The sequence below is a fragment of the Astatotilapia calliptera genome, chromosome 17 (assembly GCF_900246225.1).
Source record: "Astatotilapia calliptera chromosome 17, fAstCal1.2, whole genome shotgun sequence".
NCBI lineage: Eukaryota > Metazoa > Chordata > Actinopteri > Cichliformes > Cichlidae > Astatotilapia > Astatotilapia calliptera.
In genome coordinates this window covers 33332791-33345666 of record NC_039318.1, presented here as the reverse complement: position 1 = coordinate 33345666, position 12876 = coordinate 33332791, and the positions used below count along the sequence as shown (strand labels likewise).

General features: G+C 38.9%; 1 protein-coding gene across 4 annotated transcripts; it reads left to right on the top strand.

Annotated features, from left to right (window-relative positions):
* The first annotated feature begins 2991 nt into the window (after nucleotides 1–2991).
* Nucleotides 2992–8913, top strand: LOC113009157 (uncharacterized). Of its 4 annotated transcripts, XM_026147314.1 has the most exons (14): nucleotides 2992–3217; nucleotides 3941–3966; nucleotides 4276–4361; nucleotides 4510–4542; nucleotides 4639–4728; nucleotides 5140–5211; nucleotides 6156–6244; nucleotides 6357–6459; nucleotides 6713–6815; nucleotides 6895–6947; nucleotides 7056–7134; nucleotides 7356–7828; nucleotides 8026–8219; nucleotides 8328–8913. In XM_026147314.1, the coding sequence occupies exons 2-14, from the start codon at nucleotides 3960–3962 to the stop codon at nucleotides 8470–8472; spliced, it is 1527 nt and encodes a 508-aa protein (XP_026003099.1). In that variant the 5' UTR covers nucleotides 2992–3217; nucleotides 3941–3959; the 3' UTR covers nucleotides 8473–8913. The 4 variants fall into 4 exon arrangements, with proteins under 4 accessions (XP_026003099.1, XP_026003098.1, XP_026003100.1 ...); XM_026147313.1 differs by lacking the exon at nucleotides 2992–3217 and having other exon boundaries at nucleotides 3804–3966; XM_026147315.1 differs by lacking the exons at nucleotides 2992–3217; nucleotides 4276–4361 and having other exon boundaries at nucleotides 3804–3966.
* Nucleotides 8914–12876: the final 3963 nt, after the last annotated feature.

Here is a 12876-nt window from a genome sequence, read left to right as displayed (position 1 = left end):
TCCATACAGTCATTGAGAACCTCTAATGTCTTTATGTGTGGCATCGCAGCTTCACAACTTCTAAGGAAGTCGGCAAACTCTCTCAACTCACTTCCATCCTTGGAGCTTATTTTAGGCCAACTGTGAAGTTTGTCTCTGAAGCATTTTCCTATAGTGAACAGATCTCCAAAGCGCCTTTCCAGCACTTCCCAAGCTGCATCATACGCTTCATCTGTGCCCACTAGGAGAAATCCTTCAACCACTCTCTTTGCGGGTCCACCAAGGTACTTCCTGAGATAATAGAGTCTTTCGTTCTTTGGAATGTTTTTTCTTTCAATCAAGGTCTCAAATGACAACTGCCAGTCCTTGAACTTTAAAGGGTCACCAGTGAACAGTGCAGGTTCCGGAGTTGGAAGACGATTAGCACTTATTGCGTCTGCTAGTATGCCGACTAGATCCAAGTTTGGCTGTGGATGAGTTGCTGAAGCGGCAGCTTGTGTTGCTTTAGGGATAAATGGCGGACTTGATGCGTTTACTGCTTGGCCTGTGGTGCTCTTAGGTTGCACACCAGGGTTTTGTTGGGCTTGGTTTATGACTGTGAGAGTATGTGGAACAAATGCAGGGCTTGTGGCATTATGGGCTTGGGTTGTATTTGGCGCTTGAGAGGGAACTTGTGGTGGAGCAGGGATTGCTGAGGTTTCGCTCTCAGTTTTGATACTGCGCACTAAACTACGACTTTCAGAAATACTTTCAGCTTCTGCATAAACCTTTACTTTAGCTCTTGCAGCATTAAATTTTTTAACCTCTTCCAAGCGTTCAATCTTTCTGCGCTGCTCCTCCATTGCTTGTTGCCTTTCTAAGTTTTCAAGTTCCAACTTTTTTAGTTCAGCTGCTTCCCTTTCTTGATCCTCCATTACTGCTAATATTTCTTGACACACAGCTGCCTCAGCCTCTGCTTCTATTCTTTTAATTGTTTGTGAGTATGACTGGCTTGAACCACTTTTCGACCTTTGTGATTTTGACCTTGATTTAGTACTTTCAGATCCTAAGCATGATCCAACATCTGGCCATGGCTCTTCATCACCATCTGCAAGGTCTCCTTGTAAGTGTTTTTTAGCTCTTCTGACAATGAACGAGGAAAGTGATGTACATGCATCCACTTTGCGTCTTTCATCTGCATCGGGAGTTTGTATTTGCCGTATTTGTTCATAAATGGTTTGTACATCTTTGCAGGCAACATTTACATTGTTGATGAGCACATTCAATTCACTCTCGGAAACTTCATTCCTTAATATTACTTTACTCAATCTTGCTTCATATCTCCATTTTTCAAAAACAACAGCATATCTGTGTTGGAGGCCTTTGAGTTTCTTCTCTTGAAGCTCTTTACCCTTTTCTGTTAGTGTTCTTACTCTTTCACTTTTACGAACAGTCTGTAGTTCTGTAATTTGTTCATCATCATTTTCTTCCACTTCGGTAAGTGGTACAGCATGGTGCTCTTCGAGATCTTTGTCAACGATCTCGGGAGTCTAGTTAAATGTCATTGAGCGCACTGTGTTCAGAGTTCAAATACTGTGTACTTTAAGTGCTCCTTTTCTTAAAGGACCTTGTAAACTTCACTCAAACTTTGACCTTAAGGAAGCACACAGAACTATTCACCAAACTACAAAGCATCACCTTGAAGTACAGTAGAAATTAAATAAACTTTGACAAATGTGTTATAGAAACTTATTGTGGCTCTTTAACCTTGACTTAAACCACTATTATTCTACCTTTAATGCTGTCTTTTATTAATTTCCACCTTACTCCAGTTGTACAACGTTATTGCTGCTGTGCCTGGCTGCTTGAGAACGGTGAGCTTATGCAATGGCGCCCTCTTGTGTCGCTCCACTTCACCGTCACTCTCTGCAGCTGCCGTCTTCGTAATTAGCTTCTCACCGGCACTGGCTAGGGCGCGTTTTCACTGTAACTCCGAAATGGCAACACAGGCATATGGCAAGCCATTAGTGCCAAAATTCGCCACTTTCCTAACCCGTTTGGTTAAGAAATGGCGTAAAAAACGCCATTTAATTATTCAAAACGCTGAAAAAAACGGTGTTCTGTTCCGACAAACGCCGCTTTTTCCGCCACTCGGATGGCGCCCTGAACGCACCATCCGAGTGACGTAAAAAGCGGCGTTCAAAGACAGACGGAAACGCCGTTTTTTACGCTACTCTGCACAAAACGCCGTTTTTATGCATCTTTGAACGGCGTTTTTTACGGCGTTCTCTGCCAGCTGCAACGGCGTTTAAAACGGCGCTCAAAGATGCATAAAAACGGCGTTTTGTGCCGAGTAGCGTAAAAAACGGCGTTTCCGTCTGTCTTTGAACGCCGCTTTTTACGTCACTCGGATGGTGCGTTCAGGGCGCCATCCGAGTGGCGGAAAAAGCGGCGTTTGTCGGAACAGAACGCCGTTTTTTTCGGCATTTTGAATAATTAAACGGCGTTTTTTACGCCATTTCTTAACCAAACGGGTTAGGAAAGTGGCGAATTTTGGCACTAATGGCTTGCCATACAGGCACGGCTTCTTCAAGACGGGCGCTTCGCTGCACTTATTGAACGCCGTGAAAACTACAAACATAAAACACAAAGGCTTTAAGCGCTTCAGTCTATCAAAAGTAACACTTGTGCTTTAACAACAAAAATTACCTCGTGGCCGCCTGCCACTTCGGAGGTCCTAGAAGAATAGCTTTACAGTCTTGTGCATTCTAAATTAAAACATAAAATAATTAGAACACCATACATTACATATTTTCACAATATTACAATACAGTTATGGCAAATGACAAATACCTTGTACCGCTGGTAGACTAACCAGGCCTTTGCAGATAGCTCGCTGAACTCCTTAGCCTGATTATTAAACGTGGGCTCACAGCCTATACTATCACGCCCAAACCTCGCGATAATACCAGTGTAACAAAACTTGTTCTTTGTGACAAGATAAACACGGACGATCTGATTTCCTCGTGTCAGCATTGTTCCCACATCATCATAATTAATGTTGTTCCAGGTTCAACATTGCAAGTGACCAATCACCTTCTTGTGACGTCATTCCTTTGCGACTTCGAAATACCCGCCTTCGATTATTTCGAAATACAAGTGAAGAAGCGAAAAACCGCCGCCTGTCCGCCGAATTTGAAGTCAATTCGCCTGTCCGCCGAATTTGAAGTCAATTTAGGATACTTTCCTTTAATAAACGGTAAGCATTATACATATGTTCCTCACTTGGCTTGCTGTTTGTTTGCTAGCGATAGGCTACTTGACGACAGCATTAGCTAACCAGTGTTCCCCAACTTTTTGGGTGTTTCGTGGCCCGGGGGTTGGGTCAGGCAAAATTGCAGTAGCTCCCCTGATCATTTTACAAACATAAGTGAAGAGAATCTGGACTAAAAGGCCTAGACTTATGGTTGTGTGCTGAATCTATGAATCAAACTATCACCTGGAAACATAATTAACTGGTCCATAGCTGTGAAACTGGACATGAGTTCTTGATTCTATGGAGATTAACAGTAATCCAGAAATTTACAAATTTGTCCTGGTACATCGCGTAAATGTTGTCCCAGGGACATCGCGTAAATGTTGTCCCTGGGACATTGTGTAAATGTTGTCCCTGGGACATCGTGTAAATGTTGTCCCTGGGACATCGTGTAAATGTTGTCCCTGGGACATCGTGTAAATGTTGTCCCTGGGACATTGTGTAATTGTTGTCCCTGGGACATCGTGTAAATGTTGTCCCTGGGACATCGTGTAGATGTTGTCCCTGGGACATCGTGTAAATGTTGTCCCTGGGACATCGTGTAGATGTTGTCCCTGGGACATCGTGTGATAGCTTGTAAATAATGGAATGAAAATTATTGATTGTTATTAACTTGTGAAAAAGAAGTGTAACAAATCCACATGTTATGTTCTTACACCCTTACAGAAACTGTGACTCCTTCACAATGTCAGGTAAATGTCAACTCATGTTGAATAATCAACCAATCAAGCCTTTTATTATCACATGCAATGTTACACGTACAACTGCAATGAAAATTTCACCCCCTTCTGACCATACATATATTGCTTAAACATCACATTGGGAAGACAGGTCGGAAACAGTTAGGAAGGTCAGAAAACAATTTAATTAATAGATGAGGGGAGAGGAGGAGAAAAAAGAACTACAACCAGACAAAGCTCCTAGAAGACTGAAATGGATGATGGTTGCAGCATGCAAAAAGAAAATGATATCTGTTGACTACAGCATATGCTTTCTCACAGATTACCTTGTGGGAGTAGCTGGACCAAACTCTATTGGTATTTCAAGTTTGAAATCCCTGTTTGACCAGACTAACATTTCAGATGAGGTACCTCTTGACATAAAAATCCTTTTATGTTGTCATAAAACTAATGTTAAATTCTGCTTTAAATACACTTTATTGTACAATTTACTTAATGAATCGTGTTCCTTAGTTCTGTTTTTATTTATATGTATTTATTTATTTGTTTTATAAGGTAATAGATGGCCTAATCTATTTGCAGTGTGAGGTATGTTGAAAAGCTTGTTTGATCATAATGACATAGCATGTTTACGTTTTTTGTAATGTATTTGAAAACATAGGTGTATTTATGTTATTTTTATAGAATTTCCCTCACATTTATCCAATACCAAGCCAAATCACTGGAAAAATTTTGGATGGGTCCACAAGAGCACAAAGTGCATACTTTTTGAAGGTATGACTTGGACTGTGGTAACTATGTTCTTATCACAAAGGGTTTATAAGTTGCCACTATAAACAAACAGCATTTTCCAAAATTGAAGCCTTGTCAGAAGAACCTGAAAAATACCTTTCTGAAACCTTTTCTGTGTAAAGACTTGTTCAAAAGCAATGCACACAGATTAAAACATTTCTGTCTTGGCCAACTGATAAAGAACACCAAAAATTTAGTGGTGCGTGTTGAGTCTGTGGTCTTGATTTGTTTTGTACACACTATAGAAATTAATTAATGTAAACCAAAAATGACACTTTCTATATGTTTGTGTATCTGCAGAATTAATTACAAGTCTCACCTGACAAGCTTTTGCAGTTTTGCAGTGTCATTCTTGACAGAAAAACATACTTGTCACATTATTTTTATTTCCAGAAAAACATCTTTCAGATGTATGAGAAATTGATTGGAGCCTGTCTGGAAAACGGCAGCCACTGGACCTTGTTTGTAAGTTGCACAGATTTTGCACTCTCTCTAGTGCATGATACTTTTCAGTGTCCCTCATTAGGAATTCTCAAGGCCCAAGCCTACCTGTCCTGGGGCAACCATATCACCTCAGTTGTACGGAAGGCCCAACAGCGCCTCTACTACCTGAGGAGACTGCGGAGCGCACACATTCCCAGATCTCTGATGTTGAACTTCTACAACTGTGCCATCAGCAGCGTTCTGACGTATGGATTTCTAGTGTGGTTCCCCAGCTGCACCAAGGCCGATCAGCAAGCACTCCAGCGGGTGGTGAAAGAAGCTGGCAGAATTATTGGAACAAGTCTGCCAGAGATCAGTAATATCTTCCCCACTCGCTGTCTGAGGAGGGTGCACAGTATCCTGCGGGACCAACATCACCTTGCGCGCCACCTTTTCCATCTGCTGCCCTCAGGGAGAAGGTACAGGTCTATACAGGCCAGAACATCCAGACTGGCCAACAGCCTGTATCCACAGGCTGTGAGGCTCCTGAACTCTCTGCCCCCCTCTCACGGACAATAACCATATCCAACTTCTTAATAGCAATGAACTGGTCTGCATTGGTGCATCATATCTTTATTCTCTTCCCCCTCCTGCCCCCCCCCCCCCTCTTTCTTAAATAGATAACTATCATATCTGATATCATATCTCACAGTACAATAATATTGAATGGGTTGCATTGTTGTATTTTGTCATGTTTCTCAGGTCTTTGTCTGAATTTCTACGAACATTATTGCTAAGGATTGTCTTATTGCATTGGAGTCACACTGGGTTAAATATGTACACTTGGGTTTTAAGGGGTATTTATTATTTTCTTCTTTTTTTGGGGTTGTATGGAAGCCCCAAACGCAATTTCATTGTTCTTGACAATGACAATAAATAAATAAATACTAAATACTAAATACCATATCCATCTTTTTACAAAACAGTTTTGTGACATACCCAAGAGGACCATAGTCTATATGAATTCATTTGGCGAGTCGGAGGTTAGAAAAAGTGCGGTGTTGAAAAACTGGAGGTAATTAATTAACATATTTAACATAACATATTTAATTTAATTGAAATCATTACCGAACGTGGTTATTGATTTCTCTATATGCTTTTTATTTGTAATAACTGCGATCTCTCAGCTCATTTGCTTCAGCAAGAGGCTGCGCTGGAGAGTGGACCTTGTCACATGTGAGCCACCCACATCAACAGGATGGGAACTCATGTGGAGTGCATGTCATAATGGTACTGAAAACTATAGCTTTAACCTATATAAGTAATGTTTACATTTTTGCCTATTCAGTTTTTAAAGCCTTAGAGGCAGGATGGTAAAATCTCAATTTTTTTTGTAGATTGAACCATTTCAGCAGTAATGCTTTGCTTTGGTTGCTCTGTTTTTTTTTTTTCTCGGGGGGGGGTTAAAAACAAACAAACATTTCTTTGTTAATCTAATTCTTTTTGTTCTTTTTTTTTTTTTTTTTTCTTCGTCAATTATTAGTTTGCCCAATCTCTCATTGACGGTAAAACACAAGTGGAGGAGTACAACACTGAAATCACAAAGCTCAGGTCCCGACTTTGCCACTACTTATTTTCCTCAATAGGTAAAGATAAAATTAGCTGCCTTCTTTTTCTCTAACATTGGAAAATGTAACTTGTACTTAAACAAATTATATTTTGCAGATCGAACTAGGAAGTGCAGTCAGTGCTGGTGTGTGATTGCAGCCAAAGACCGGGTACACTATGACATGTCCTTAGCCATATAGATTGTTTATTTAATGGACTTTGTTCATTTGTTTTTTGTTTGTTTATTTCTTCTTCTTTTTTTTTTTTTTAATTCACAGGTGCAGTGCCAGAAATGTGGTGCATACAAGCACATGCGTTGTTCAAAGTCTGTTTGTGGCATCTGTATCTTCTGTGAGAGTAAGTCACAATATAACTAAACAATGTCCAAAAATGTTTAAAGTGAATTTTTTTTTCGTAATTTTGCCTTTGCACACCAGGACTGTGTAATTAAAGTGGACGTTTCAAGATCCAGTTTTTACACAAAACTATTTTAGACATAACTGTGTCGTATTGTGGGGATTTCTCTTCACAATTAAATTGATATAGTGCTGTTTATATCATTCTTCTTTATGTAACAGCACAGTGCAGCACAGCAGAGGGAAAGGAGTTGTGCAGCATAGTGGGTGGCTATACAGGAGGAGCAATAGAAGTAGCCAGTGAAGAATGTCATCAGGGAAAGCATCAGGCAGCGAATGACAAAGGAAAAGTTCCTAAGGGAGAGAACATCTGCAGCAAATCAACAAGTAACAGTGAGATAGGAAGACTGACAGTCAGAGATGAAGGTACACAGACTGAAGACAAAGAAAAAGAAACAGAAGTATACGGCACAAGTCTGAGTACAGATAATGCTGCTGCTGATGATGTTGACAGGATCGATGCAGATACAGAATTTCAAACTGATTCAGAAGGAACTAGTACAGTTTACAGAGTGCATGGTCGCTTATCTGTACCAAGCTCAAAAAAGAAAACCTACACAATAACAGAAGACGAGATCAAGCGCAGAATCAACGCAGAGAACATGTCAGTTCATGTTTTCAGAGGTTTGATTGGGGTAGGTATACATTTCGTGATTTTGATGTCACCTGAAATAAATCCGGGTTACTCGTATCAATGAAGTGACAATGTGGCTGGAAATTGTGCATTTGCTGCAACATATACACAATTACACCATGTAAACAAAAGCATTTAACTTTGTGCGCGTGTGTGTGTCTCCCTGCTCTTTTGGTGTTTGCACTTTTTCTTTTTTAGGGCCGTAAAGCCAAACTGCCCGCAATGATTCTTGACAGGCCTAAGAAGGCCAAAACTAAAGTAACAGTGTTTAGTGTTCTGAGTGAAGAGGAGGCTGGGGAGCTAGCCCTCGGGTTTGCCGGAAGATTGGCCTGCGATGTCACAACAGACATGGTCTGTAAAGGCATCGACCATTCAAGTGCTGATATGACAAAGTAAGTTAGTAAAACAATATGAAAGTTGTATCTTTTTTGGTATTATTTGTCATTTCCCCGTATTTGGGTTATTGGTGTAACATTGTTAATCTTACTTTCTAATAACAGACAGACTCTTCTCAAAATCCAACACAATCTTAAACATGAGCTGACTGATTCCTCAACCTTCAGTTTGCTGACACACACCTTTGGCCCCGCTGCACTGGATTCTGTCATTTCATTCCTGTGTGAAAAACTTGATCTTGTTTCTTAAATAATGAAACCTTTTGTGACTTTTGTTTGTTCTGTAAATCAGAATCTTGAAAATTGTTCATTGTTGTTCTAAGTTTGTGTTAACTATTTGGCAAAAATGATTGGTTCCTAATCCAAACAGCATAATGACTGTTCTAACACATATCTTAAAAATGCTACAAAGAAAGAAAATTATCACATATGTTTCAATATGAATGTAATTGTGTCACACTCGGTTTGTAGTAGCTTTCCTGTTTTATTTTGAGTTTTGGTATGTTTACACTGTTATTTTTATTTCCCGTGTGTTCGTCTTCCCTTATTAGTTTTACTGTATTTAATTAGTCTGATTTAATAACTTATAATTATTTACTTTCCAGTGTGTATATATGCTCCTCGTTTGGATTATTGTTTGTTTGAGTTCTGCCTGTCTTTTCTATTAAAGATTTGGACTTTTGGACTATTAGTGGACCTCGTAGGTTTTTATTCTGTTCAATTGGTAATTGACTGGGTTTAATTTAGTGGCCTGGAAAACAGGCCGGAGGGGTCTGGTCATTTTAACCCCCTAAGACCCGAAATCTTCCATGGCATGCATTTTTAATTTCTCTTTGATATTTGGGCCGATTGGAACCCGATGAATGTAAAAAGAAAGAATTACCAGGTTTTGTTTTTTTTACCTAATTTTTGTTTCTGAGAAAAATGAGAGCCACATATGAGGACATTAATTTGAAATTTCGATAGAACAGTTGCAGTATAATGTCCTCATAACTGTATATCAGGCACTTGTTGATCAAGATTTAGTATTTTGGTCTAAATAACCCAAAATGTGATGTCCACATGTGTGGACGCCAGGCTGGAGTAAAGTGTTAGAGCTATTTATACCTATGTAAACTTTTATACACTGGTTTTTACCTGTCTTGTTTCAGAAAGGTTTAAAAGGGTAATGTCCACAGTTTATTTGTTTATTTATTTGTTTGAATTCAACATATTTTATTAAAGTAATTGAGCTTGAACACAGAAAAAACTGAATCAAATAATCATAAAATCAAATCACTTGCACTATACCGAAGTCTAATCTACTCTGAGCTAATGCCGGTTTCCAACACTAATGATCGGGTGAAGGAGAGAGATGAGGGTGTGCACGGCCACTGGTGCTCTTATCCCTGTTCTTTGTGATACAATCCAACAGGAAAGCAGTCAAACCCTTGGACATTAGCCAAGTTAACGTTCACAAATATATACACACAGAGGAACTCTGAGCCCCAATGTCAGCATTAGCACAAACATGCCACTTCATACCAAATCTCAGTGTGAGGTCAGGTGTTAGTCTCATTCCATTATTCTGGCTATATTTTCTTACTCATTACTATTAAACTTATACTTAAGACTAACTATTAACAAAATCACACCCCAATAACTCTGTTATTACACTTTGTATTTAATCATAAAAAGGCTGGATGTTGAAACCTTTTACTTCTATTTTGTATGAGCCAGGATTCTCAACAGCTGATACTCTATGTCCAAAAAGTGACAGGTATCGTTTTATGGAGCAAAAAACTTAAGAGCGCATATTTTATAAATAATACCAACAATTACAAATGCAGACCTTTAATAGTAATAAGTAATCCTTTATTTATAATGCATAGCAATATAAAAATAGTAACATATGAAAATATTACAATGGGCACAGATGAATTTGTATCAAAAACAGCAACCAAGCCAAAGTAATGAATAACACACATAAATAACAACTGCTTGAGAGACCAAACAATTTCTTTTCAACTGTTCCTTGGCAGAAAGTTAAGACAGCTATTCAGCTTTAGGTTTCAATAAACAGAAGTAATGGATGCAGTCCCTTTGAAATGTCACACAAAAGTCTACTTGTGCATATACTTAGCTTTAACTCTTCTCTTTTTTGTTTTGTATTCCAAAAGGTTTTCATTTTCTCCAGAGGATGTGTCTCTTTCAGTGGTTATCGACTGTTCACATTCATTTTCACAGACTGTTGGAATGTCGATGCTGGCCGAACGTTTCTTGCTAGAATACAATGGCCTAATTTTGCGTGCATTATCTGTCGTCTTTATTTCGTACTGGCATATACTTTTGCCTACTTGTTTTGTTTTTAAGACATTTGTATGCAGTTCATCTATCATTGGAGTAATACCCTCTGGAATGAATGCCCACTGTTTAACTGTGTCTAAAACAGCATTTAGTTTTCCAACTGCATCTTCTGTGCATTTTTTGTCTGTGCTTTCAACTACAGGAGTGTCATTCAAAGTTGATAGAGGACTTTTCAGAGAGTTTTTCATTTGTTTAAAATGGCTACAAGCCACCTTCAGGCAAGCACATGTGTTATAGTGAGAGAACGTACAACAAGTGCACTGAAGTGTTTCAGCCGATGCAAAAAAACACAGATTTCCAAACAAACTTGGCATTTTTATCACTTTCAAGTCCTCACAGTGTACAAAGTAATGCCTTTCTTTCACTGCAATTCTTGCCAAGGTAGAAATGTCTGTTTCCATGTTTGGATAGATGTCATTGTCAGCCTCTGCTAATTTTGCAAGTAACACTAGATGCTTGCAAAGAAGTCCTCGTAAGCCATATGTACAGTTGCAGTAGGACTCAACAGGGCAGACATCATACACCATGTCTTCTCTTGACTCAGATGGGACTTGATATGCATTAACTCCATGGCTGTTCTTGACTGTAATTTTAAGAGCCCAACCACTTTCCATCAGTCTTGAAGCAGAGTCTGAAACTTGAGACAAGGTGTCAGCAAACCTGTTTTTCATGCGGCCCACATCTTGCAGGGTTTTTATGACTGACAAGTAGTCGTCGGCCTTCCCTAGGAGCACTTCAATCAGATCATCCAGACGCCTATTCTTGTAGCCAGATAAAAACTGGTATTTCAGGCGGTGGAAAAATCTGAAAAACAGTTATTTGAAATGATTAGTAACTGTAACTGAAGGAATTTAAAGTTTTAATCAAGACTGTATTATTTTTTTAAAAATTGGAATACCTATTGCACACGTCTTTTATAAAGGAATGCTCTGTGCCGGTTTAGCTGATTTAGGCAAATCCACCTACTCTGTTTTTTGTTGTGATAACATAAAAAACGCTGCTAGAATTTAAAGGATTTGCCTAAAACCTGTTCTGGCAATGACATGACGAACCTACTCAGTTTAGCCTCTTGGATTAAAGCACAATATCTTTTTTTCAGCAATACAATTGAATGAGGTCAAAATAATAAATCATACCTTTCAATCACATTGTTTGTTTCAGAACGAGCGTGACTGAAGCGACGGCCGTAGTCACACCACATGTGGCCAATGCCTTCCCAGTGCTTCTGAAAATACTGGCACACCAAAGGGTATTGCTTAAATGTCTGGCAGAACTCTGCTGATGTGGCTTTAAAGTCGTCCTCCTAAGAGAATTGGATGCAACAGAATATATTTCAATCCATTTAACAGACCTATTGAAATCTTTAATATTATGTATTGAAGCCCTTTTCCTTTTATTGAATAACATTAAGAATTTTAAGTTATTAATAATATGTCGTGTTTTTGTATTAAGAAGCAATTATTTCTTCCCTTACAATGGCTAAGAAGGAACACTAAACCTATAAGCATATTTGGTTTCAGCATCTGTCTGTGAAAGAATCCCACTCACAAGTTCTACTGCACAGTGGGTGACACAATGATGTTCTGCACAGCTTAAGTACTTGTTTTGATAAGCAAGATAAGAAGCCAGTTTTAGAAATTGTTTCAAAAATCTATTTTGTATCTCTCTGTAACTTTTTTTAGCAACTGAAAGTTATTATGCTCTTAGTGTAATCAAGAAATCAAAATGTGAAATAGACAAATTACACTTACAGATGTGCAAGCTTTCAGCTTACAAAAGAAAGAAATGATTTCATTTCTCTTTTGGGTGTTAGAAAGCCCATGGACCCCGGACTCTGATTTTGAAAGCCATCGATTAACAGCCTGTGAATGTAAGAGAAAAAAAGTTAATCTGGAGAGAGAGACAGAGGAGCAGCTGTACAAAAAGCATAAAAGAAAGCTGACTTCCAAAAATAACTTTGTCACTCACTGGACAAGAGGACCTGTGCATTACAGAAATCAACCAGGCAAACATATTTTTAAATGTCAAAAAGAGCTTTGGGAAGCAGCCACCAGAAGATGAGTGCACTGTGGTCTTAAATGGATGGACATAGTCACTCAACATTTTATCCCTTTATATTCATTAACCTGAGTAGGTGAATATCACAATGAGGCAATTCATAACAACAGGACCCTGTTGTAAAAATGTGTTTCAGGTGCATCTTAGACAACGTGAAAAGAAAACAATGTGGTTTACCTGCAAGACATGGTACCAGCATAGAAGGATAGCTGACTCTGGAAAAACCTTCTGCAAAGCATTTATTTCCGCA

Coding starts and splice junctions, on each gene's coding strand:
- LOC113009157 (XM_026147313.1), top strand. CDS start 3,921: ATGTTCTTACACCCTTACAGAAACTGTGACTCCTTCACAATGTCAG. Junction 4,543..4,638: donor TAATCTATTTGCAGTGTGAG/GTATGTTGAAAA, acceptor TTATTTTTATAG/AATTTCCCTCACATTTATCC. Junction 7,829..8,025: donor TTTTCAGAGGTTTGATTGGG/GTAGGTATACAT, acceptor TTTCTTTTTTAG/GGCCGTAAAGCCAAACTGCC.